At 33.7% G+C, this 27900-nt stretch overlaps 2 protein-coding genes across 6 annotated transcripts; both read right to left on the bottom strand.

The window, feature by feature from the left end:
- Nucleotides 1-69: 69 nt before the first annotated feature.
- On the bottom strand, nucleotides 70-26712 carry LOC107635539 (disease resistance protein RFL1-like). 2 transcript variants are annotated; one of them, XM_088485391.1, is made up of 4 exons: nucleotides 26375-26712; nucleotides 25963-26064; nucleotides 20832-20889; nucleotides 70-3146 (listed from the first exon to the last, which is right to left on the bottom strand). In XM_088485391.1, the coding sequence occupies exon 4, from the start codon at nucleotides 2982-2984 to the stop codon at nucleotides 432-434; it is 2553 nt and encodes an 850-aa protein (XP_088341517.1). In that variant the 5' UTR covers nucleotides 2985-3146; nucleotides 20832-20889; nucleotides 25963-26064; nucleotides 26375-26712; the 3' UTR covers nucleotides 70-431. The 2 variants fall into 2 exon arrangements, with proteins under 2 accessions (XP_088341517.1, XP_088341518.1); XM_088485392.1 differs by lacking the exons at nucleotides 20832-20889; nucleotides 25963-26064; nucleotides 26375-26712 and adding an exon at nucleotides 15052-15153 and having other exon boundaries at nucleotides 70-906; nucleotides 1223-3174.
- Nucleotides 18108-26391, bottom strand: LOC148569543 (putative disease resistance protein At4g27220). Of its 4 annotated transcripts, XM_088485394.1 has the most exons (5): nucleotides 26375-26391; nucleotides 25963-26064; nucleotides 24420-24692; nucleotides 22797-24124; nucleotides 18108-20889 (listed from the first exon to the last, which is right to left on the bottom strand). In XM_088485394.1, exon 5 carries the CDS (start codon nucleotides 20671-20673, stop codon nucleotides 18220-18222), a length of 2454 nt encoding a protein of 817 aa, XP_088341520.1. In that variant the 5' UTR covers nucleotides 20674-20889; nucleotides 22797-24124; nucleotides 24420-24692; nucleotides 25963-26064; nucleotides 26375-26391; the 3' UTR covers nucleotides 18108-18219. The 4 variants fall into 4 exon arrangements, with proteins under 4 accessions (XP_088341520.1, XP_088341519.1, XP_088341521.1 ...); XM_088485393.1 differs by lacking the exons at nucleotides 25963-26064; nucleotides 26375-26391 and having other exon boundaries at nucleotides 24420-24886; XM_088485395.1 differs by lacking the exons at nucleotides 25963-26064; nucleotides 26375-26391 and having other exon boundaries at nucleotides 24021-24124; nucleotides 24420-24855.
- Nucleotides 26713-27900: the final 1188 nt, after the last annotated feature.

The raw sequence follows: 27900 nt of genomic DNA, 5'->3' as shown, positions 1-27900 counted from the left end.
GTTAAATATAGTTTTTTTTTTAATATTGGGTATTAAATTAGTATTGTTACCTTGATTTGAATATTTAAATTTGTTATCAAAAATTTAAATGGACTAGATTTATTAGAACACCAAACACTCAAAATCCCCTATGGAACATTATATAGATGTGTCAATTATTGGAAACCACTAAATTGAAAATGTTCACAACCTAACACACATGTTGATGTTGGACACAAATTTCACACAGGGCTACACCTTATTCAATAGAACACATGATAAGGAAAAACAAAAGCTGCAAGCCCAAAGGCAAATAAGTCAAACCCAAAATGTCGTTCGGCCCACTTTCAGTGACGCAGCCCTGCAGAAGTTATTCCATTACAAGCTGAATATAGAAATCATTATGTTACCTCTGAACCATAGTAGAGACCTTACCAGAGCCCAAAAGAAAGTCATGTGGAAGAAGTAAATGATGACGATGAGACTTCAAATGGAGACCGACTTTCTAACTTGGGACACAGAAGGATGTCCAATTTCGGGAATGATTCAGAGATTATAATTCCTTTGCACACAGTCTCTAACATTGGCAAGTTACACAAGTCGAGTGAGGTTAAGTTGGGGAGTGTAATGACGGTGGAAGCAGCATCATCACTATCAGCATCACTGCTACCTGCTGCAAATATTTCTCTCAATGATTCACAACTCTCTACAATTAATGTCTGCAGGTTTTGAAGTTGGGGCAATAACCCTGCTGTTACCAACGTTTCTATCTCATTGCAATTGAAGATCTCCAAGTTCCTGAGTTGAGAGAAGACGGCATTTGGTTTGAGAGATTGTGTTGTTGTATCAGTAGCAGTAACATCTTTACAAATGACTGTTAAGCTCTCCAAATGGTAAAGCTGCAAGGATTGAAGGTTCTTGAGATTACTGCAAAAGGAACAATTACCAAATGAACAAAGCACGCTCTTCATTTCTGTGCATCTCTCAATTTGAATGTTCTCCAAAGAAGAAGGAGTAATATTTGACAGAGCATCACATAAACTTTTCCAACGCGGATTACATTCAATAGAGATTTTGGTAAGATCTTTTGGCAGCAAATGAGGGGATTCTTCGCCATCTAATAAATGTAAAATTTGGTGGTCGTTACCACCTGGACCAATACGATGATAAGATTCAAAAATCCATCGAGAGTTATCGAGACTACCCAAATAGAGAAGATAAGATTTGAGTGCAGAAGCAGAACCTGTGCTCCATATACCTGCAACAAAATTGTGACAGCTTTTGCAGTCATTAAAGCCACCCAGAAAATATTCAAGTGTGGTCAGCCCTTGTACATCCTCTATTTCAACATTTAGCAGAGTTGCGTCGAAGAGATTCAGATATTGCAAATTGGTCAGACCACGCAGCACCCTCCCTGATTCCAACCTCAACTTTTTATTGAAAGATAGATCCAGCCATCTCAAGTTTGTCAGCATTTCCAAGCCTAAAACTACCTCAACTTTAGTCTGTGAAATTACCAACCTTGACAATTTTTGAAGCCTTCCCAATGGAGGCACCTTTGCCAGAGCGTAACATTCATGAAGCAGTAGAGAAACAAGACAAGTCAAGTCCGACAGGGAATCCGGCAGAGAGGTTAACCTGCGATTATGAGATAGGTCAAGTATTGCTAGAGATTTCATGTGTGTGAAGAAGCATTCTGGGATGCTACTGATGCAATTACTACTCAGAATCAAGGTGGATAATCTTGGACAGTTGGGTGATATACCCGCTGGGATTTCTTTTATCATGTTTCTATCCAAAGAAACTAACTCCAAATCAGCAGTCCACTCCTGCAGGTGAGGTATTCCTGTCAATTCTTTACCACATCTAACTATCAACCTCTCAGATTCTTTCAATATATAACATGCCATATTTCTTACTGAATTCTGCATATCCCCAAAACGAAGCAATAATGAATGGTCTTCAAGTTCATTGAATATAGTATGGCCTTCATCGAAAATTGCGTCTAATCTGCTCCTCCCATTTATGGCTCCACTGTCAACCAGATTCATTATTATTTTGTCATCCTTCCAGAACTCAGAGTATAATGCACATTGCAAGAAACTATTTTGCATGGATTTATGTGTTAAGTTATCATAGCTCGCTTTTAATACTTGAAATACCTCTTCTTCCATCTCTCCCACCATCTCCCCTCTCTTAAGTTTATTCATCGCATGTCTCCACTGGTGAATGTTATCAACGCCTTTCATGGTTCTAGCCATTACACTGATTGCAAGCGGTAAACCACCGCATTCCCATGCAATATTCCTTGCAATCTCCAATATTCTAGGAGATAAGGTTGCAGGTGTTTTGTAATCTTCACCAAGTCTTAAAAGAAACAAGTCTAAACCTTCAGTTGAATAATCAAAACAAGAGAGAGGATAGATTGTTATTATATTACTTGTGGGGCAATCCATTTGTCGAAGCACATGTTTTAACCGACTTGTTATAATCAATTTAGAACCATTGATTCTACAACGAGGGATTCCCACCTTTTTCAGGTCAATAAATTTCCAAACATCATCCAAAATAAGCACCCATTTTCCTTTCTCTGATAATGCGGATGACAAATGTGCTGCTCTTGTTCTCTCATCATCATCTCCATTAAGCTTTGCACCAATTCTTCTGGCAATGTCTTCTTGAAGCTTTGAAATGCTGTATTCACGAGACACCGTGACCCAAATAACGCAGTTGAAAGTTCCTTTCCTTATGATTTGAGTTTCCATATAAGTTGCAAGACATGTTTTACCCACCCCTCCCATTCCATGTATCCCAATCATAAAGACTTCCTCGTCTCCAACAAGTTTCTGCATGCTCTTAACATTTCTCTCGAAATCTTCACCAACAAATTCATTTGACAACACCACAGGCTTTTCTTTCTTAAGCTTGATCACTTGTGCAGTTAATTGTTGTATTTGTGTGAGATAGTGTGGATGGTTTTCATTGAAATAATGAACTGCTCCCATAGCAAGATTCAAGCAATCACCAACTTTGTTTCTCAATTGTTGCAGTTTATTCAACCAATCATCAACTCGTCTTTCGCTCTGCTTGCCCTCAGACTTGAGCCACTCTAACTCTCCCTTAATGTCGTCTTCTTCAAGAGTTAAATCATGCAACAATTCATTTAACTGTTGCTTTGGGTCACCGCTGCCGATCCTATTACGTAAAGTTCAAATTTCAAACTCTCATTAAAAATTTATAAAATATAAACTTCTAATTCAAGGTGAAATTTGTATAAAAATAAAACATAAACAAATAAAACTATAAAAGTCTATTCACCCATACTAAACTTACTTAGAATTTACGTCATTGAATTCTAACTATTATATTCTACTAAATATGATTTACTAATCAAATTATGATGAGATTAAGATTAAACCTGATGAGTTTGAAAAACTCTAATTTAATTTTGATGATGAACAAACATTATTGAAATATTTAATTACAAAATTATTAATTTGATTTTCATTTAACATATGTTAATTAATAATTTTGTGATGCAGTTTTTTTAATTGGGCCGGAAAATAAATATGTTGCTAGCCCAAATTAAAACCAACAATCAGCCTTGTTACATGTTTCCTATTATGTGGCTGAATTGTTGTATTAATGGGCCAAGCTCAATGTTATTGCAACCAAGCCCATATTTAATTTTGATGAATGTTTTCCTATGCTTAATCCGTTCCAAAATTTTATCAGGAAAGCAAATGTTATTTTTGGGCCAAGAAACTTATTGATTATTGCAACCAAGCCCAATTCCATGAGAGTTCCTCATGCTTTGTCCGAATCCATGAAGCAAAGAAAAACAAATCCTCAAATGCTTCCAACGGGCTACACGCCAACTAAGGGAAGCAAAAGCAAGCTATTTTCAATTAATTAGTTTAACCACTTTGAATTGCTTTTCTTCAGATTCTTTCTTCTCTCTCACTTCTTTCTCTCTTCGGTTATTACACAGAAAATATTGGCAGCCATGGAAGCATAAATGAGCTACCGAAAGGAAGAGATAGCAAGCCTAAAGACCATCACAATGATGGCAAGAAAACATACTAAAATAAAAAATGAGTTGTGGCTGAGATTGTCACCAATTTTGGATAGATTTGGTGAGGTAATCTTGGCTTCTTCATGCTCAAAAAGGAAGAAGAAGATCACAGCCAGCCAGGGAGATTCTTGAAGCATGGCTTGTCTTTGATTCTGCTCAATCACCACAGGAAGTAGCTAGAGTGGCGAAGTGATGGTTGAGGCAGAGATTAAAGCAGATGAAGTCATTATCATCATGAAGCATCAAGGGCCAAAAATCCATCTTGGAGAGCAAGCCAAGGATGGAGAGCTCGGATTGATGAAGGATGATGATCAAGAAAGAACTAGAGGTAATTGCATGTTGGGTTTTGCATGGTTATCTCTTCTCTCTCTGTGTGGCCGAACCGGTTTCTTGAAGGAAGAAGAAGTTGGCTTGAGTTTTTGGCTTCAAGTGTGGAGGCTTCTCTCTTCTATAAAAAGGGGGAACAGCCACTGGTTGAAGCAAGGAGTTAGAAGTAAGCATTGAGAGTGCAAGGCACATGATTCTCAGAGCTACCTAAGCTTACAGATTTTCTTCTCCTTCAATGTATTCTGTTTAGTATTTTTCTGTTTAATTTTGTCATGTCTTGAGTCTCATGGAAAAAGGCAAACAGTGAGGTTTGTATGAAAATGCCATAGAGCGGAAAAAGGCAAAGAGTGCAAAATTAAAAGAAAAAGCCATAGATGTCTTAGAGTTCCTTTGTTCATCTATGTTGTGTTTCATGATTCTGTGGGAATCCCCTTGTAAGTTGGGTTAGCACTTTACAGTTTGTAATCAGATTGATTATAGTGAAATTTCATCATTGTTGTGATGGAGACTGGATGTAGGCTGCACTGCACTTAGCAGCTGAACCAGGATATATCTGGGTGTAATCTTTCTTCTCTCCTACTCCATTTCTGTTTTCTACTGCACAGGAGCAAAAACCAAAAATGTCTCGTGCCAAGTGACGAGACAAAATGAAAAAGTCTCGTGGCTAGGGATGAGCTAACAACAGAAAAGTCTCCTCAAAGTCCAGCAAGTGTTAGCAAGCAAAAAGGGGGCTAAGATTCAACCCCCCTTCTCTTAGCCACTGAAACCATCAATTGGTATCAAAGCTTGGTCTCAAAGAGATCAAGCTTTGCATCTTGGAGTAAAGATCCTCATGGCAGAGAACAGTGGTGTAAATGTGGTGTCCTATAATCTGACTGAAGGTCAATCAAGCAACAGACCTCCGCTTTTCAATGGGAAAAATTATACCTATTGGAAGGAGAGGATGAAGATATTTGTACAAGCAGTGGATTACAGACTTTGGAAGATTATCCTGGAAGGGCCTCAATTTCCAACTACCACAAGTGCTGAAGGAGTAGTCTCTCTCAAACCAGAAGCAAGATGGACCAAAAAAGATAGGAAGAAAATAGAGTTAAATGCCAAGGCAGTAAACCTGCTCAACTGTGCTATCAGCTTTGAGGAGTACCGACGAGTTTCACGATACACAACGGCAAAGGAAATTTGGGACAAGCTACAAATCACTCATGAAGGAACCACCATTGTTAAGAAAACTTGGACAGACATGTTGAACAGAGAATATGAAATGTTTGCAATGAAGGAAGGAGAGTCCATTGATGAACTGTTCGAACGGTTCAACTCCATCATTGTTGGCTTAGATGCTCTGGGAATTACACATTCAGAATCTGTGCTAGTGAGAAGAGTGTTGAGATGTCTTACAAAAGAGTGGGAAACAAAAGCTTTAATTATTTCTGAGAGCGATAGCTTAGAATCCATGACAGTTGATGATTTGAGAGGAAATCTTCTTGCTTTTGAAAACACCTATTTGAAAAAAGATCCAAAAAAGAAAGGAATAGCGTTTTCTTCTGTAACTAACCCTCTGGATGATGAATCCAGTGATAACTCTTCTGAAAATGAGTTTGTGTTGTTTGCAAAAAAATTCAGGAAAATGGTGAAGCTCAAAGGCAAAGGCAGCAGCTCAAGGAAGATGAAGAAAGACCTTAACAAAGTAACCTGTTACAATTGCAAGGAAATGGGGCACTTCAAATCTGATTGTCCCAAGTTAAAGAAGGAGGAAAAGCCGAAAAGAGGAAAGAAGAAGGGACTGATGACCTCATGGGAAGATTTGGAGAATGATTCAGATGATGATGATGAAGAAACCGAGACCAAGTCACAACCATGTCTCATGGCAGATCACATAGATCAGGTAGTCTTTCATAACCCTAACACTGAGGATCTTCATCTTATGATAGACCACCTTTCTGAAAAAATAAGATGCTTTCTGTTGGAAAATCAAGAACTTGAACAACAAATCACCATTCTTAAAGCTGAAAACAGTTTTCTTAAAGAGAAAGTGAGAGAGGTCGAAACTGCTTGTGATCTTATTAAAAAAAATAAGCAGTTAAGAGCCCAAATTAAGAGCTGTGAAAGTAATCATTCCGTTCTTGCATATGTGGATTGTTTTAAGCAAAATGAAGAGTTGCTTAAAGAGGTTAAAAGACTTAAAGAAGACCTAGCCCAGTTCACCCAAAGTTCTGAAAATATGAATCAAATTCTGGCTAGTCAAAAACCTCTTTATGATAAGGCTGGGTTGGGGTTTTATAAATCTGAAAAATCTCATTTTGAAAACATTGCTTCATATTCAAATGATACAAGGTATCAAGACCCCACCTACTTTAACAAAACAGCAACTCCAAGATTTTGTAGGGTATGCAAACGAAATGGACACTTTCCCATTCAATGTTTCTTTGGTGAAAGAATGATTGGTGATAAAGTTTGTAAAGTTGTTTTTTATTACAATGGCTTAGGACATAAGAGATGGTTTAACGTGAAAGGATCCAAGAAAATTTGGATACCTGAGGTCACTTAAGCTTGTTTTGTAGGTGTGCCTAGCATCCAAACGGAAAGAAAATATGTGGTATATGGACAGCGGATGCTCTAAGCATATGACCGGAAAGACAACCTTCTTCATAAAGCTTGATGAATATGATGGAGGACTTGTCACTTTTGGTGATGATGCAAAAGGAAAAATTTTGGCTGTTGGGAAAGTTGGTAAAAATTTTTCTTCTTGTATAAATGATGTTCTCCTTGTACATGGTTTGAAACATAATTTACTTAGTGTTAGTCAATTGTGTGATTTGGGTTTTGAAGTTATTTTTAAGAAGTTTGTTTGTTTGGTTGAAAACTGGGGATATTTTATTTGAAGCCAAAAGGTGTAACAATGTGTATGGATTAACTCTTGAGGAATTAAAGGAACAAAATGTAACATGCTTTACATCTCTTGAATCTGAAAAATGGCTTTGGCATAGAAAGTTGGGTCATGCTAGCATGTACCAAATTTCTAAGCTAGTCAAAAAGAATTTGGTTAGAAGAATTCCAAATATTAAGTTTGAAAAGGATCTTACTTGTGATGCTTGCCAATTAGGCAAACAAGTAAAATCATCTTTTAAATCAAAAGATGAAATCTCAACCAAAAGGCCATTAGAAATGTTACATATTGATCTTTTTGGTCCTACTAGAACTCAAAGTTTAGGAGGTAAATTCTATGGTCTTGTGGTGGTAGATAATTACTCTAGATTTGGTTGGGTACTTTTCCTTACTCATAAGAATGATGCTTTTCAAGCCTTTTTCACTCTTTGCAAGAAAATTCAAAATGAAAAGGATTTGAAAATTGCCCATTTGAGAAGTGATCATGGAAGGGAATTTGAAAATCAAAATTTTGAAAAATTCTGTGATGACTTAGGAATTTCTCATAATTTTTCGTGTCCTAGAACCCCCCAACAAAATGGGGTGGTTGAAAGAAGAAATAGAAGTCTTCAAGAGATGACTAGGGCTATGCTATGTGAGAATGAGATTCCTAAATTTTTGTGGGCTGAAGCTGTGAACACAGCATGTTATATTTTAAATAGAACTATCATTAGAAAAGGGTTAAAGAAAACCCCTTATGAACTATAGAAAGGAACCCCTCCAAATCTTAAGTACTTTCATGTTTTTGGATGCAAATGTTTTGTACTTAATAATAAAGAAAATCTTGGAAAGTTTGATCCAAAATCCTATGAAGGAATGTTTGTTGGATATTCCACCACAAGCAAGGCCTATAGAGTTTATCTCAAAGAGCATAGAACCATAGAGGAATCCATACATGTTACTTTTTGTGATTCTAACTTAATTTCCAGTATTGTGAAGGATATTGATTCAGATTGTGAAGAGGCTGGAACAAATAAAGAAAATTCCAAACCTGTGCAAAGTGAAGAATTTGTCAGCCCGGTTTTGTCTCGTCAGATTGGAGGAGACATTTCCATTTTGGCTCCTGAGCAGGCACGAGCAACTGAAACAGTGAGACCACCAGAAGATCATCAAAGCTCAACACCTGTCCGAAAACCTAGAGAATGGAAGTCTATGAGGGGTTATCCTCATGACTTCATCATTGGTGATCCCTCTCATGGTGTAACAACAAGATCATCCACCAAAAGGAAAGCCGAACCTAGCAATCTTGCTCTCTTGTCACAAATAGAGCCCAACAATGTCAAACAAGCTCTTGAGGATCCATCATGGGTTAAGGCCATGCAAGAAGAGCTAGCTCAATTTGACAAGAATGAGGTTTGGACATTAGTACCTTATCCGGATGGTAAGAAGGTAACGGGTACTAAGTGGGTATTTAAAAATAAGCTTGGTGAGGATGGACAAGTTGTTCATAACAAGGCTAGATTAGTGGCCCAAGGTTACGATCAAGAAGAGGGTATAGATTTTGATGAGTCTTTTGCTCCGGTAGCTAGAATGAAAGCAATTAGATTGCTTCTTGCCTATGCCGCCCATAAAGGTTTCAAAATGTTTCAAATGGATGTTAAGTGTGCTTTCCTTAATGGCTTTATTGATAGAGAAGTGTATGTGGCACAACCTCCCGGTTTTGAACAAAAAGAGTTTCCAAATCATGTTTTCAAATTAACTAAGGCTCTTTATGGTCTTAGACAAGCTCCAAGAGCTTGGTATAAAAGGCTTAGTGCCTTCTTGTTGGAAAATCAATTTCAAAGGGGTACCACCGACACTAATTTGTTTATTAAAGCATCTATTGATGACATACTCCTTGTTCAAGTTTATGTTGATGATATTGTATTTGGATCGGCCAACATTTCCTTATGTGAAGAGTTTGGAAAACTCATGACTAGTGAGTTTGAAATGAGTTTAATGGGAGAGCTTACTTTCTTTCTTGGCCTCCAAATTAAACAAACTCCTAGTGGTACTTTTATTTACCAAGGGAAGTATGCAAAAGAGCTTATCAAAAAGTTTGGCCTAGAAATTTCCAAATCAATGGGGACTCCAATGCATCCCAACACAAAACTTGAAAAGGATGATGATGGTCAAGATGTGGATAAAACAAGGTATAGGGGAATGATAGGTTCACTCATGTACCTTACCTCCTCTAGACCGGACATTGTCCAAAGTGTGGGTGTATGTTCAAGGTTTCAATCTCACCCAAAAGAATCCCATCTCATGGCTGTTAAGCGCATCATTAGATATATTAAGGGAACTTGTGATTATGGATTATGGTATCCTAAATCTGATGACTTTTGTGCAGTAGGGTTTTGTGATGCAGATTTTGCGGGAGATAGAGTGGATAGACAAAGCACATCCGGCATGTGTTGCTTCCTTGGAAGCTCACTCAATATGTGGTCAAGCAAAAAGCAAGCCACAGTGGCTTTATCCACAGCTGAAGCAGAATACATTTCCGCATCTGCATGTTGCATTCAATTAATTTGGTTAAAAACACAATTAGAAGATTACAAATTAAAAATCAATAGTATACCCTTATTTTGTGATAATATGAGTGCTATAAACATTTCTAAAAATCCTGTTTTGCACTCAAGAACAAAGCACATTGAAATTAAATATCATTTCATTAGAGAACATGTACAAAAGGGAACTATTGATATTCAATTTATAAAATCTGAAGACCAAATTACTGATATTTTTACAAAACCTCTCTGTGAAGACAGATTCTGCACCTTGAGAAAAAGTTTGGGAATGTTTGATTTAAGTTTCATTGAAAATTTGTGAATTTTTTAACTCTGTTCAGTTTTGTCTCGTAGGTTTGGACGAGATAAAAATGCAAGCTTGATGGAGGAGCTATGATCAAGGGGGAGGCAACGCAGATTTAAATTTTCATGGGCCCCACCTAATAATTCCTGACCCCACCATGACAGTTTAGTTAGTTATTCTTTCTTTAAAAAATAAAATCACAAAATCCCTTGATTTGTCTTTTCAAATCTTGTTGGAAGAAGTATGTTGTCAAATCATATCTTTTCCTTCCAACTAATCCCTTGATTCAAGGAAAACCCCCTCTTTATCACTTTTTGAAACTCCCATTTGGTTAATAACCGCGCCATTATGGTCATTAACCTCTCCATCATCTCTCTCCAATCCTCATTTATTGCACCACTAACCTCCCTCCACCCTCATTCTCTTTCGGCCCTCACCTCTTCATATTCAACCTCTTCATTTCTCCTACCATGAAAAAGAAAACTACACCTAGGAGAAGTAACCGAACCCCCATTCAAAAAAATCCACCTTTTTCATCACCTCCAACCCATACACATATCCATCTCCATTCTACCTCCTCTTCTACTCATTCCACTCCATCCAAAAGGACCAAAACCATGCGCCGTAAGGTTGTTGCCAAGAAAACGTCAGGGAGAGGCAAATCTGGAAAGGCCAAGGAACCAAGTGTTGAAGAGGAAGAAGACGAGTCACATACCTCACCTCCTCAATCATCACCGAAAAGATCCACCCCACATGCAAGGAGCTTTCAAAAGAGGCAGAAAAGCTTTGTGTTGCATGATACTAATGAACCCGCGAATTTGGAGTCACTCGAATTCAAGAACAAGTTTCACAAACCTCATTCCTATTTTGATCCCTCTAGGTTCTACTCATGTGCATTCTATTAATTTCACAAAAAGGTCTTGCTGAAACGACATCTCTGCCCCTCTTACTTGGTGAATCTTGAAAATCTGGCCACCAAAGGAATCAATTTTTCTTCTCTGTTTGATGCTCTGAAATGGACCCCTCTGGTTCATATTCAGAAACTGGTTTACCCGGGGCTGGTCCAGGAATTCTATGCAAATATGTGTTTGATTGATGGCTCAATCCATTCTTACGTCAAGCGTGTTTACATCACTCTCAATCCTGAAACTGTAGGTGCTGCTCTTGGGTATGAAGATGAAGGACCAAAAGTTTACATGATTGATAAATGGGATGATCAAGTAGGAGTCACACAACAAGCTGTCTTGCAATACATCTGTGCAAACCTTTCTGGACTAGATGGATTAATCCCAACTCACAAAGTACTCGGCCCGGAGAACTCTCTATTGCACCGTATCATCACTCATATCCTCACTCCTCAAAGTGGTTCTCACCATAGAGTAACAGTTTTTGATTCTATTATCCTATTTGCTCTCATTACTTCTACCCCAATTTCATTTGCTTATATTATGATACGTCATATGTGGGAAGCAGTAAAGAGTACTAAAAAGGATAATCTTCCATATGGCATGTTTCTCACATGTATATTTGAGTACTTTAAGTTTGATTTGTCTAATGAATCTGTTGAGAACAAGATTTCCATGATTAAAGGAGGAGGAGTTTCGGGCAAGAAAGGCAAGCAGTCTGTTCCCTCTGAACCATCTCTCAGCGATCTAGAGAGCCGTCCTGAACCCTCAGATGTCACTCAATCAATCCGGGAAGTTCTCAAAGAGTTTCGCAACATGGCCAAGCTAATGCGTAAATCTCACAAGGCTGCCCGGAAATTGGAATATGAATAGGAAAGGGCTTGAAAAAAATGTCACGAAAGAGTTAGTTTCATGATTAAAAGCTTTGATGATGACATGGGAACAGGGGATTATGATGATGATTCCGGTTCAGAGATCAATCTTTCTGATGATTAATGACTGTTTCTTTACTTTATTTGATATTGGCTCCATTAGGCTCAATCTGTTTTTTGTAGGAGCATGACTTGATACTCACTGCTCTATGATACTTTGCTACTCTCTTGTTACTTTATTATGGATACTTTGTTATGTTGTTCATATTTTGTGCAGGTGCCCCTTGATGCCAAAAGGGGGAGAAAATTTAGTTTCCAAAATTGAAATTGAAACTAAAGAAACAGGGGATGAAATTTTCAAATTGAAAATTCATTATCTCTCTTGTTTAAAGAATGCATGTTGTTATTGCATTTGTCTTACTATGGTTACTACTGTTGGAAATACACTTGGCATTTGGTTTATGATGATGTTTGACAATATGTTTGTATTGATCATATGAATGCCTGATTGTTGATTTATCTTGATAAACATGCTTGTATTGAAATAGGAATATTCTTATTCATCTTGGTAAACATGTTGGTTTGAACATTTATTTTTGGCAGTTCCTTTAAATTGTGATATCTAACAGTTGCCATGTTTTGATGTGATCATATGTGATTCAAAAATATTTTTCTTAAATGAATAATATAGCTCTGATATATTGACTGGAAAATATTTGAAATTTTTGAACCACTTTGTTTTGTTGTATAGTTTGAGCAGTAAATCAGTTTATGATATCAAATGAGTTTTGATTATCAATTAAAACTGCTCATAAATCAAGCATTTAGTATCATCTACCATGCTAAATAACATTGTTCTTGAAGCTTGATTAAAATGTTACAGGTTAGTGCTTCCCTTGGTAAAATAAGCATACATCAAGGGCGAGCCATGTGACATTTAGAAAGGGGGAGAAATTCAATCTTCAAAGGGAGTACTCATACTCAATTTTTTTTTAAATTTCTTTCTATTTCAATTTTAATAATGTTTGTCATCAAGGGGGAGATTGATGAGTTTGGAAAACTCTAATTTAATTTTGATGATGAACAAACATTATTGAAATATTTAATTACAAAATTATTAATTTGATTTTCATTTAACATATGTTAATTAATAATTTTGTGATGCAGTTTTTTTAATTGGGCCGGAAAATAAATATGTTGCTAGCCCAAACTAAAACCAACAATCAGCCTTGCTACATGTTTCCTATTATGTGGCTGAATTGTTGTATTAATGGGCCAAGCTCAATGTTATTGCAACCAAGCCCATATTTAATTTTGATGAATGTTTTCCTATGCTTGATCCGTTCCAAAATTTTATCAGGAAAGCAAATGTTATTTTTGGGCCAAGAAACTTATTAATTATTGCAACCAAGCCCAATTCCATGAGAGTTCCTCATGCTTTGTCCGAATCCATGAAGCAAAGAAAAACAAATCCTCAAATGCTTCCAACGGATTCCATTACACTTCCTGAAAGGATTTCAAAGCTAATTTAAACATTGGGAATATAAGCAAGTGAGAGAAGATTGATTTGACTAAGGGCATCATTGCTACACGCCAACTAAGGGAAGCAAAAGCAAGCTATTTTCAATTAATTAGTTTAACCACTTTGAATTGCTTTTCTTCAGATTCTTTCTTCTCTCTCACTTCTTTCTCTCTTCGGTTATTACACAGAAAATATTGGCAGCTATGGAAGCAAAAATGAGCTACCGAAAGGAAGAGAAAGCAAGCCTAAAGACCATCACAATGATGGCAAGAAAACATACTAAAATAAAAAATGAGCTGTGGCTGAGATTGTCACCAATTTTGGATAGATTTGGTGAGGTAATCTTGGCTTCTTCATGCTCAAAAAGGAAGAAGAAGATCACGGCCAGCCAGGGAGATTCTTGAAGCATGGCTTATCTTTGATTCTGCTCAAGCACCACAGGAAGTAGCTAGAGTGGCGAAGTGATGGTTGAGGCAGAGATTAAAGCAGATGAAGTCATTATCATCATGAAGCATCAAGGGCCAGAAATCCATCTTGGAGAGCAAGCCAAGGATGGAGAGCTCGGATTGATGAAGGATGATGATCAAGAAAGAACTAGAGGTAATTGCATGTTGGGTTTTGCATGGTTATCTCTTCTCTCTCTGTGTGGCCAAACCGGTTTCTTGAAGGAAGAAGAAGTTGGCTTGGGTTTTTGGCTTCAAGTGTGGAGGCTTCTCTCTTCTATAAAAAGGGGGAACAGCCACTGGTTGAAGCAATGAGTTAGAAGTAAGTATTGAGAGTGCAAGGCACGGGATTCTCAGAGCTACCTAAGTTTACAGATTTTCTTCTCCTTCAATGTATTCTGTTTAGTATTTTTCTGTTTAATTTTGTCATGTCTTGAGTCTCATGAAAAAAGGCAAACAGTGAGGTTTGTATGAAAAAGCCATAGAGCGGAAAAAGGCAGAGAGTGCAAAATTAAAAGAAAAAGCCATATATGTCTTAGAGTTCCTTTGTTCATCTATGTTGTGTTTCATGATTCTGTAGGAATCCCCTTGTAAGTTGGGTTAGCACTTTACAGTTTGTAATCAGATTGATTATAGTGAAATTCCATCATTGTTGTGATGGAGACTGGATGTAGGCTGCACTGCACTTAGCAGCTGAACCAGGATATATCTGGGTGTAATCTTTCTTCTCTCCTACTCCATTTATGTTTTCTACTGCACAGGAGTAAAAACAAAAAATGTCTCGTGCCAAGTGACGAGACAAAATGAAAAAGTCTCGTGGCTAGGGACGAACTAAAAACAGAAAAGTCTCTTCAAAGTCCAGCAAGTGTTAGCAAGCAAAAAGGGGGCTAAGATTCAACCCCCGCTTCTTTTAGCCGCTGAAATCATCAAAACCAAATATGTAATTATTGTGCCAAGTTTAATTTATCGATCAAAACTTTCTAATAAAATTTCACTTCACTTTCTAAATCTAGATTTATACATACCATCTCCCTTTGTTGTTTATGCTTGAGAATTTAACTGGAATTTAACTAATATATAGTTACATAGATATACACACTTTTGAGATCTCCAAAAGAAATAATATATTTTATTAGATTTCTCAAATTATGGTGGAAGAAACAGAAATCTGTTTATGCAACGCAATGCTGAATTCATGGGAGCAAGGGGTGCTTACCTCCCAGCAAGTTGATGGGTTGACTAATAATATTAATTGAATGCTGCATTAAACCTCCAAAGAAGGCATCAACTATTTCATGGTCATCATCTTCAGCTGCCACTTAATTGGTACAAACATGATGAGACAGGAAAAGATCCAGTCAAGACTTTTATACTTCAACACAAGTAGTTGGTAAAAACAAAACTAAAGCAATGACAAATAGATACATAACTATTTATAGATCAGAAATAATCATTAATGTTTCTCCTCTTTTCAATTTATACTTTTGGAACAACTAATTAATTCATAATGTAGTATCTTTGAGTGTACGAAGAAACATATATAAAGTATTCAATCGCTTAAATCCATGATGAATCAACTTAAAATAATTTCAAGAAACTATCACAGTATTATAAATTACCTTCCCCTGGTGGATTCATTGGATTTGTAGTTCACAATGCAACCGCGTTATTCATTATGATATTGTACCTTAGACTTTAGAGTTCTGATACTTGATATTGCATGCATATACCAAATTTATTAAAATTTTTATTTTATAGGTGATGATGAAAGTATATTCTTCAAATTTTAAATTTGTATGTCATTATTTTTATTTTCATGCTTTGCAAGCATCTCTATTAATAATATAATCTGCTCAAATGAAATAAACATTTATACAAATTAAGAAGACGGCAAAAAATAAATTAATAAGTAAATTGATAATCATGCATAGATTTTGTTCGCTAGATATTATTATTGAACTTAAGGCTGGCCTTTCTTTCACAATGCTAGCTACTACCCCTCCAGACTAGACAATGGATATTTCAACCATGGATATATGTATATAGATATGATCAATTAACTCTTAATAACTTATAAGAGACAATACTTATTAATTAGGTTGGATATGCACTACAACATTTAAAATTGTTAAACCAAATTTTTTATTTGAGTAATGCTACGCATCTAAATCTTTTTAAGGATATTTTTTTTTTGTTACCAAATATTTTTAAACCAAATCTAACAAAATAAAACAATAAAATTTAGAATAATAATAATATAACCGATTTTTATTATATTAGATCAACTTATTTAGATTTGGATACCTAGCATTATTCTTTTCATTTATTATGTTATTAGGGAAACATTTAACAGCAGGCTGCCTTGGGGCTTGGGCTGCTAGCAAATATAATATTATTAGATTAGATTTGTTATGAACTCTTCTACTCTCACAAACGTCAAAACTTAATACTGTCGACTGTATATGAATATAAATTTTATTATTTTATATCTACAGCTAAAGAGGTTAAAATTCACCATCTTGTATATAGTAACAAATTATTAGATGTAGATCTCAGTTATAATTGAGTATCACGTTTAGCTTCTTTTTTAATTAATAATGTTGTGATGAATATTCGGAACCTCTGGTATTTGTCGATAATTATAGGCGTTGGGATAGTGTATAGCTCCAAGGTTTAGTAGAGATTGGAATTGTAGCTTCCTCTCAATGGAAATTGATTGTATTCAAATGTTTGTATTTCTGTAATTAAATTTCTTGCTTTTTGATTTAATTTGTTTGAATCTCGTGTTTTCGTATTAATATTGTTCTCTCTTATACTTATGATTTTGACCTTCATAATTTGTGTAGAACTCACAAAAAGTCGATGTATGAAGCTTAAAATAATACAAGTGCAGTAGTATAGAGTACGTAGTGTTCTAGCAAACATATTAAGGAGCTTACAGATTCGATAACTACAACTTTTATTTCAAGGAAACATTTTAGTAGTGATATTCGGTTATTCACACTCCAAAACATTATAATTAAACAAAAAATTTACAATTCAATAATTTCTATGAATTTAAAAGCACGAGTATCATATGTATCAAAAAGACATTGCTACTGTTGATATGATTTTCAACGATATATATATATATATATGATGAGTAAATTACTAAATCAGCCAAATTGGTACTAGGAATATTTTAGTGCTAACAAAAATAACTCTAAAATATGTCATTGATAAAATAATCTCTAAAATATTTTAAAATCTGATAAAAATAACTAGACTTCAATTGTTTCCATTTCTGTTAACGAAATAGATGACATGACATCGAATTCATCACTCTAGACTTAGCCAATTAGCTTTTTAATCACATCTCTCACCTCACAGGCACACATGCAGCCGTCTCTCTTCCTCCAAAACTCAACTCTAAAATCATTCTAAACTCAGAACCATCACCATCACCATTTTGGGTGTAAAATAAAAGGTCACTTATGTGCTAATTTGGCAACTTCAAAATAGCTTAACTAAATTGCGTTAACTAACATATTAAGATAAAATAAAGCATTTAAAACTATCTTATCATATTTAGCTTTTATCATCGCAAAACCCGAGTTTAGACTTATTTATTATCCGTGGTATTATTTATGCTAGTAGTAATTAACAAGATGGTCCCCGTGAAATGGAAAAATTAGATGATTATATAAAAGGAAAATTAAAATGAGAAAAAAAAAGGACATACATGAATATGATACATCAATGACAAAATGGCAAAGGGGAAGACTTAACGAAGACTTGTCAACTTATATATTTTTTATAAATAGATTATTTTAATACCTTAAAAATGTATAAAATGATTATATTATCATCTAATTAGACACATTTATTTCTGTGTTAGCTATTTAAATTTTGAGTATAAAAGATAGTTATTATATATATATATATATATATAATACACTAAAATTACACTAATGTATAAAAACTAAATCTTCTGATAAAATAAATTTATATGATCATAATTCAGTATCAAAGAAATTAATAATTATATTACTGTTTTTTTAGAAAATTAACGTGCAACTAATGTAAATGAATCTCTATATACTAAACATGGAAATAGATTCTCTCAATTTTTTTTTTACAATTGAAGAAGTAAAATGTGTTCTCACCGTTAATTTTATAAATGAGACTAAGAAAAAATATGAGAGAAAGAACAATAAAGAATTATAGATCACACATAACTCTCTCCATTTTTTTTAACAAATTGAGAGAATTTATTTTCTACTAAACACTGAGATATAAATCAAAATATGAAAAAAGACCATATATATATATATATATATATGGCGAAGAGGTCTGAAATTATTACACCCATAGAAGAAAACAAGATTATTTAAATAAAAAGGAACTATGATGATGAGACTTGAAAGTGATGGTGATTTTTAAACTTAGGACACTCATCGATCTCCAATTTCGGCAAATATGTAGAGATTATAGTTCCTTTGCATAGAATCTCTAACTCTGGCAAGTGACACAACTCGAGTGTGGTTAGGTTGGGGAGCGAAATGGTGGAAACACGCTCATCAAATATTTCTTTCAATGAATAACATCTCACTGCACTTAATGTCTGCAGGTTTTGAAGTTGGGGCAATAACGCTGCTGTTACCAACGTTGTTATCCCATGGCAATATGAGATATTTAAGCGCATGAGATGAGAGAAGATGGAATTTGATTTGAGAGGCTGTGTTATTGTATTAGTAACTGGAACATCTTCTTTACAAATGACCGTCAAGCTCTCCAAATCATCAAGTTGCAAGGATTGAAGGTTGTTGAGATTACTGCAAAAGGAACATCTACCAAATAAACAAAACAAGCTCTTCATTTTCGTGCAACCCTCAACTTCGATGTTCATCAAAGAAGAAGAAGCATTATTTGACAGAGCATCACATAAGCTTTTCCAACACGTATTAAAATCAATGGAGAGCTTGGTAATATCTTTTGGCAGCAAATGAGCCAAGTCTTTGCAATCTGATAAATGTAGAAATTGGTTGTTGTCATCACTTGGATCAATAACATCGTAAGCTTTCAAAATCCATTCAGAATCAGAGATATCACCCAAATAGAGAAGATAACATTTGGGTGTAGAACCTCTGTTCCATATGCTTGCCACATAATTGTTATAGCTTTTGCTATCATCAAAGCCGGCCACAAAATATTCGAGTGAGATCATCCCTTGTACATCCTCTAATTCCACGTTTAACAGAGCAGAGTCGAAGAGATTGAGACATTGCAAATTGGTCAAATCACGTAGTACGCTCCCTGCTTTCAACCTCAATTTTTTATTGTAAGAGAGATCAAGCCATGTTAAGTTTGTTAGCATTTCCAAGCCTGGAACCACCTCAACTGAAGTGCCTGAAATTACCAACCTTGACAATTTTTGAAGCCTTCCCAATGGAGGCACCTTTTTCAAAGCTTTACATCCGTGGAGCACTAGAGAAACAAGACAAGACAAGTCAGACAGCGAATCCGGTAGTGAGGTTAAACTGCGATTTTGAGATAGGTCAAGTATTGCTAGAGATTTCATGTGTGTGAAAAAGCATTCTGGAATGCTAATGATGTGATTGTTACTGAGAATCAAGGTGGATAACCTTGGACAATTTGGTGATATACCCGCTGGGATTTGTTCAATCCTGTTTGTATCCAAAGAAACTATGTCCAAATCAGCACTCCATTCCAGCAAGTGAGGTATTCCTCCAAATAATCTTTGATCATATCTCACTATGCACCTCTGAGATTCATTCAGTATACGACATGCCATATTTCTCATTGAATTCTTCATCCTCAGAATCTTAGAATGAGGCAATAATAACGAATGGTCTTCAAGTTCATTGAATATGGTATGCCCTTCACAAAAAATTTCTCCCAAGCTCCTCCTTCCATTTATAGCTCCACTATCAACCAGCATCATTATCATTTTATCATCTCTGTGGATTTCAGAGTATAATGCACAAAGCAAGAAACTATTTTGCATGGATTTATGTCTTAAGCTATCATAGCTTAGTTTTAATACTTGAAATACCTCTTCTTCCATCTTCTGTCTAAGTTTATTCAACGCATGTCTCCACTGATGAATGTCTTCAATGTCTTTCATGGTTCTGGCCATTACATTGATTGCAAGTGGTAAACCACCACATTCCCGTGCAATAGACTCTGCAATCTTTAATATATGAGTTTTGCGATCTTCACCAAGTCCTACAAGAAATAACTCCAAACCTTCACTGCAAGAGAGAGGATGCATTGTTATTATATTAAGTGTGGGGCAATCCATCTGTCGAAGCACATGTTTCAGCCGACTTGTTAGAATCAGTTTAGAGCCACAACGAGGGATTCCCACCTTTTGCAGATCAATAAATTTCCAGACATCATCTAAAATAAACACCCATTTTCCTTTCTCTGATAAAGCAGATGACAAATGTGCTGCTCTTGTTCTCTGATCTCTACCAAGCTTTACACCTATTGCTTCAGCGATGTCTTCTTGAAGCTTTGAAATGGTATACTCACGAGATACGGTGACCCAAATGACGTGGTTGAAGGTTCCTTCCCTTTTGATTTGAGTTTCCAAATGAGTTGCAAGACATGTTTTACCCACCCCTCCCATTCCATGTATCCCAATCATCAACACTTTCTCATCTCTAACAAGCTCCCACATCTTCTCCACATTTCTCTCGAAATCTTCACCAACAACTTCATTTGACAAAACCACAGGCTTTCTCCGCTTAAGCTCGCTCAGTTGTGCATTTGATTGCTGTATTTGTCCAAGATCGTGTGGATAGTTTTCACTGAACTTATGAGTTGCTGCCATCACAAGATTCAAACAATCACCAACTTTTGTTTCTCAATTCTTGCAGTTCATTCAACAAATCATCAACTTGTTTCTTGCTCTGCTTGCCCTGAGATTTGAGCCACTCTAGCTCTCCCTTAACGTCGTTTTCTTCAAGGGTTATCAGCAATTCATGTAACTTGTTAATCTCATCACTTACAAAATCATCATTGTTGCTTTGGGCCACGGCTGCCGACCCTATTACATAAAGTTCAAAATTTAAACGCATATAAAATTTGTCAATGAGCCTTAGCTCAAGTGGCATATGTTCCTCATTTTAATTTATATTAGTAAGTATTTTTAATGCAGTTAATATCTTTTTTTGGTGACTATGCAGTTAATATCTTTAATCTAGTAATTAGTATCATATTTTTAGTTAATACTTTTAAATATTATAATTTACTGCTGTACAAACAAATTAAATTCTGTTAGTCCTATAATATTACTATAAAAACTATATAAAATATGAAAATCTAATTCAAGGTGAATTTTATATAAAAATAAAAAAGAACAATGCTGCAAGGTCAATATAATTTATTATTTTTAACGAATAATACTACGTGTATACTAAAATAGTCACGAATATAAAATATACAAATTAAAATACAAAATATATATTAAAAATCGGTTCAACTAGGTATCCTTTTAAAATAGTACAACATTCAGCCTTTTATTACAATAATTAAAAAAAAATTAAAACAAACACAACTAAAAATTATAAATAGATTTACTGTCTTTTTAAAATTAAATACACATTCAAAATACAATCTAAAAAAACTGAAATTTAAAATTTAAATTTTAAATTTCTGTTTGAGATTTAATATATTTAATTATTAATATATTATAATTTAAATACATATCTAAAAATCAAATTATTCAAAATTCAAAATTTTGATTTTAAAATTATAAAATAAACCTTAAACTATCAAATTATTAATTAAATTCGTACAAAACACTCAAAGAAGCAGAGAAGTCACGTTTGCGCCATGTCGAAAATCCAGAGGCACACATGGAAAACTCAGAGGTGCACATCGAGAAGTCATCCTCCGCTGTCATTCATCCGTGCCACCTTCCTCTTCCGCGCCTTCCGCGCTCATCCTCAACGCTGCCTTCCTCCTTTTCGGCGCTCATTTACAACGCTGTCTTTTTAATGTTTAAATTTAAATTTTAGATTTATGATTTTGGATGTGTTTTAAAAATACTTTCTGTATAACTTCATAATTTTAGATGTGTTACAATTATTTTTTAATGTTTAAATTTAGATTTTAGATTTATGATTTTGGATGTGTTTCAAAAATATTTTCTGTATAACTTCATAATTTTAGATGTGTTACAATTGTTTTTTAATGTTTAAATTTAAATTTTAGATTTATGATTTTGGATGTGTTTTAAAAATATTTTTTTATAACTTAATATTTTAGATGTGTTACAATTGAAAAAGAAACTACAATTGAAAATATTTTAGTTTATGTATATAATTATATTCGACCATTCATAATTGTATTATTAACATTTATATTGTATTATTAAAGTTGACTGATTTTAGATGTGTTTTAAAAATATTTTGTATAAAATATCGTACTATCAGATGTGTTATAATCGAAAAATAACAACACAATTTTAAATTAATTGTTGATTATAATAATTTTGAAAACTAATAAGTATGGAAAAAAATTTAACTGATAATTTAAATAATAAATATTATATTCATTTGATCGAATAAAAAATCAAAAGATTAATTGTATTATTAACGTTTAAATTTAAATATTTAAAGTTAGCCTGATTTTGGATGTGTTTTAAAAATATTTTGAATAAAATATCATACTATCATGTGTTATAATTGATAAATAACAACAGAATTTTTATGACCATATCAACTACATCTTCTCTCTTAAACTCCAGATTTTTTTTGCTTCTTTGCTCAAACTACTTACGTAGATAGTACTTTATTTGCAACAACTTTATTAATAAAATTAAATAAGATCAACCTTATTCCAATTAAATCAGCAGAGTATTTTTATGTTTAAATTAAAATATAATTAAAAATGTTGAATATGATATTTCTTAACAAAATACATAAACACATGTGTGGAAAATAATGATACCTTTCACCAATGCAAAATGAGAGAGTCCTTCAACTGGAAGGTGGTGATGGTCTTCACCAATGAAGACGAGATGGAGAATTCAGCTGGTAGCGTTCTTTTTGGTTTGGGATTCACTAATGCGTGTGAATGTCCCGTAGAATAAGGAATTTAAAAAACTGTATCTATTACGTGAAGTTACGAAAGTAAAGCAAAGTTACCGTAACTACCAATGAAGTAGGTGAGTTTTAAAATTTAAATTTAAATTAAAATCTAATTATAGATATGTATCTACAAAATAGGAACATGTTACACTAAAAAAATAATTAAATATTATTTAAATCTGATTAAAGGCTGATTAAAGGCCGATTAGTATTGTACAACTGGCATTTTCCATTAAAAATTAGTTAAACAATATATGTATTTATACTCAAATACATCAGAAATGTTTGATAACAAAAAATAATTAACCAAAAATAACCAAAATTTATCTTATTTTTAGCATTTATAATAACTAGTATTTTTGTTTTTTTGACTTGCACATACCTAACAATATTTAAAAATGTTAGAAAAAAAACAGTGTTAGACTGCTGACTGCTAAGTTAAAGGTATTGATCTATTAACTAAAAATACAGGCTAAAAGAATTTAAATTTGTTAATCTTTAAACTTTTTCATTTTATATTGCACAAAATTTAATTTACCAATCAAATTATGGTGAAATTAAGATTAAACCATATCTCTATAATTATTGTGCTAAGGTTAATTTATCAGTCAAAACTTTGTAATAAAATTTCACACCAATTATCATCACTTTCTAAACCTAGATTTATACATACCGTCTCCCTTTCTTCTTTATGCTTGAGAATTTAAGTGGATTTTTTTTTTGCTCAGGATGATAACCATCGCTAGAATTTAAAACGAACTTAACTAATATAGTAATATAGATGTACTATTTTGGGATTTAGATTCTCTAAAGTTTGAATTTTACTTTAGAGAGTAAAGTGTGATCTTTTACCCTTGATTAGTTTCTCTTTCATATTTATTCTTAGTCCCACCTATAAAATAAATAGTAAGAGATCATACTTTACTCTTTAAAGTGAAATTCAAACTTTAGAGGATTCAAATCCCTACTTTTGAGATCGACAAAGGAAATCATATAATTTATTAGATCTCTCAAAATATCGTGGAAGAAACAGAAATCTGGTTATCCAAAGCAATGATGAATTCCGGGAGCAAGGGGTGCTTACCTCTCGTCTAAGTTCATGGGTTCAGTAATATTAATTGAATGGTCCATTAAACCTCCAAAAGAGGCATCAACCATTCCATGATCATCATCTTCAGCAGCCGGCCACTTAATTGGTACAAACATGATGCAGGAAAAGATCCAGTCAAGACTTTCTATACTTAGTTGGGTAAAAAGAAATGACCGATAGATATATAACTATTTATAGATCAGAAATAATCATTAATGTTTCTCCACTTTTCAGTTTAAATTTTTGGAACAACTGATATGATGGTATGTTTGAGTGTTGGGAGAAACATATAATTATTGATTTACTTCTACGTATTGGCTTAAATCCATGATGAATCAACTTAAGTTTTGAGCACAAATAATTTCATAAAACTATCACAGTATTATAAATTACCTTCCCCTGGATTCATTGGATTTTCAGTTTGTTGTGGTTGTGGTTGTAAATGATTATGATGAGGTGAAGCAGAGCATATAGAGATACCTTTTCCCGGATCCGATCGACATGAGCTTTAATTCGAGAAGCACCACCACTAAACTGACGTCCACACCGCTTGCACTTCCACCGTTCCACGTACCGTCTGCCTCTTTTGTAACTTGATTCCAGTAATGTTCTTCTTTCCGTATACTGAGAACTGCGTTCTTCTTCTTCAACCAAGCCTATTTAACTCTGTAACAATAACAAAGTAAGTAAGTAGACTCCTTAATTCATAAGTATAATTTTATTTATTTGATGAAAAGTTGACAAGTTCACAGATTTTTTTGCTTGCTCATTGTTGCTATTATATTATGTTTTTTTTTTTATCAGAGATAGAAAATCTCGAATTTATAATCTCGAGTATAAAAAGACTATGCCATTCGAGCTCATTGGGTGTTATCATATTATGTTGTAAATAAAGGTGGCCCCGCATGAAATGGAAAATTAAACAGGGAATTGAGTGCACTGATAAACATTGTCTTCGCATTCATCTGCCGTTGACTCGTAAAATGACAAAGGCGAAGACTTACAAAGAAGACTAGTTATTATGAATTCTTTTTTACTTTAAATGCTCCCTGAAAATCTATTACTAAAAAGTAAAATCTAAAAGGATATTGCTTTACTTTTTTCAAAAATAAAAACAAGCGTAATACTAAGTGGGCACAAGATTCGATGGTCCCATAACGTTTGAATCATTAAATGGTCCTATAATAAAACATATTTTTAAAAATTTTTTAACAATTGCTATATAGTTCTTTAACTAATTTTAATTACAAATTAATCCCATATATTTTTTTTAATTATAAAACCTGTTTTTAATTTTATAAATTATTATTTTATCAATCATTTATTATGTTTATTAACAATTAAAAACAAAAACAATAACAAATTAGATCTTCCATTGATCGTAATAAAGCTTTTGGCCATTCCAATGGATTAAAAGTTTATATTTGATTCGTGACGTTCGTGATCAATAATAAAATCGTGTTTCCTTGAAAACCAATCGATTGGAATTTCAAAACAATCGATTGAATTATAACTCAATCGATTGGATTACAGTTTATCACAAAACAATCGATTGAAAATTATAAGGCAGCATGGTTTTCGCATAAATCAATCAATTGGTTATATGATCCAATCAATTGAACTATGAATAAAAAGTGGATTGTTTATACTCTCCAATCGATTAATGCTTGAAAACAACCTGAGGTCTCACCAAAACAATTGATTGGTTTTATTACTCAATCGATTGGATTCACCAAAACAATATAGATTTGTCAAATTCAATCGATTAGTTGTGTATGTGAATTCCAATTCAATCGATTGAAAGCGTTGTAAATAATTTTTTTTTTCTGAATTCAATCGATTGTTAATATATTCTAATCGATTGAAATTTGAAATGTCTATCTATCAAACAAGAAATCTGGTTAATGCTGAATTTATGGGAGTAAAGGGTGCTTACCTCCAGGCAAGTTGATGGGTTGACTAATAATATTAATTGAATGCGGCATTAAACCTCCAAAGAAGGCATCAACCATTTCATGATCATCATCTTCAGCGGCCACTTAATTGGTACAAAAACATGATGAGACAGGAAAAGATCCAGTCAAGACTTTTATACTTCAACACAAGTAGTTGGTAAAAACAAAATTAAAGCAATGACAGATAGATACATAACTATTTATAGATCAGAAATAATCATTAATGTTTCTCCTCTTTTCAATTTATACTTTTAGAACAACTAATTTATGATGTAGTATCTTTAAGTATACGAAGAAGCATATATAATTATACAATCGCTTAGATCCATAATGAATCAACTTAAGTTTTTAGCACAAACAATTTCATAAAACTATCACAGTATTATGAATTACCTTCCCTTGGATTCATTGGATTTGCAGTTTCTTGTGATTGTGGTTGTAAATGATTATCATCCGGTGAAGCAGAGCATATAGAGATACCTTTCCCCGGGATCCGATCGACATGAGCTTTAATTCGAGAAGCACCACCACTAAACTGACGTCCACACCGCTTGCACTTCCACGTTCTGTCTGCCTCTTTTGTAACTTGATTCCAATAACGTTCTTCCTTCGGCCTCCCCATACCTGCTAGCTTAGTGTAACCGCTGCGTTTTTCTTATTGAAACAAAGCTGATTAACTATCTAAGAACAACTGAGTAAGTAGACTCAATAATTCATAAGTATACTTTTTTGGAAATTGAACAAGTAAACAACATGTAAACGATATAATTGCTAAAGTAAACTACTATTAATTAACAAACCTGCAATACCTCATGGCCGGCTATATTCTATTTAATTAATAATTACTTTAAAACTATTTATACAAATTAAGAAGGCGGCAAATAATAGGTTAAGTAAATTGATAATCATGCATAGATTTTATTCGATAGATATAATTATTGAACTTAAGGCAGGCCTTTCTTTCACAATACTGCTACCCCTCCAAACTAAAAAATAGACATTTCAACCATGCATATATGCATATAGATGTGATTAATTAACTCTTAATAACATATAAGAGACAGTACTTATTAATTAACTTGGACATGCACCACGACATTTAAAACCGCTAAACCAAATTTTTCATTTCATTTATTATGTTATTAGGGGAAAATTTAACAGCAGGCTGCCTTGGGGCTTGGGCTGTTAGCAAATATAATATTATTAGATTAGATTTGTTATGAACTCTTCTACTCTCACAAAAGTCAAAACTTAATACTGTATATAAATTTTATTATTTTATATCTACAGCTAAAGATGTTGGAATTCACCATCTTGTATATATTAACAAATTGTTGGATGTAGCAGTTATAACCACCGGGGCACATAGAGCAGCGGTAATTGAGTATCACGTTTAGCTTCTTTTTTAATTAATGTTTTTTAAGTACCAGAATTAATAGGGACACAATAATGCAATTAAAATTTATGAACGAAAAGAATTGATCAGAATTTAAATAATAGTAAAACTAATATGATAAAATGGTAAAATTATAATCTCTCACAATATATAGAGAAGTCTATAATACTCTCTTAAATATTATAGAAATTCTTATAAAAGGATTACACATATGAAAAATCTTACTACTTTTTTCTTTAAGTTTTAATCACTAATTCTATGCAAAATATGACATACATTAGTAAATACCTTAATCCCTATATATAATATTTTGCAGAGATTTATTTAGTTTACAAGTTGATCAAATTATACACAAATTATACAAGTGTATATACTAAAGTCTTTTTTTACATTCATCTTTATCAAGTTGTATGACAAGTTGATAAATATAATTTTTGTAACAGTTCATTCTTTAACTAAATCAAAGATTGCAACTAAGCTAACTTGTTTTTAAGTAGCAAATTTTGACTAGAATTTTAACTAT

The sequence above is a fragment of the Arachis ipaensis genome, chromosome B4, assembly GCF_059453495.1.
Source record: "Arachis ipaensis isolate K30076 ecotype BB chromosome B4, ASM5945349v1, whole genome shotgun sequence".
Classification (NCBI taxonomy): domain Eukaryota; kingdom Viridiplantae; phylum Streptophyta; class Magnoliopsida; order Fabales; family Fabaceae; genus Arachis; species Arachis ipaensis.
The sequence above is the reverse complement of the archived record's forward strand: the minus strand, read 5'-3'. Positions and strand labels throughout refer to the sequence as shown.

Excerpts from the sequence above, each read along its gene's own strand:
- LOC107635539 (XM_088485391.1), bottom strand. The coding sequence starts at position 2,984 with ATGGGAGCAGTTCATTATTTCAATGAAAACCATCCACACTATCTCACA.
- LOC148569543 (XM_088485394.1), bottom strand. The coding sequence starts at position 20,673 with ATGGCAGCAACTCATAAGTTCAGTGAAAACTATCCACACGATCTTGGA.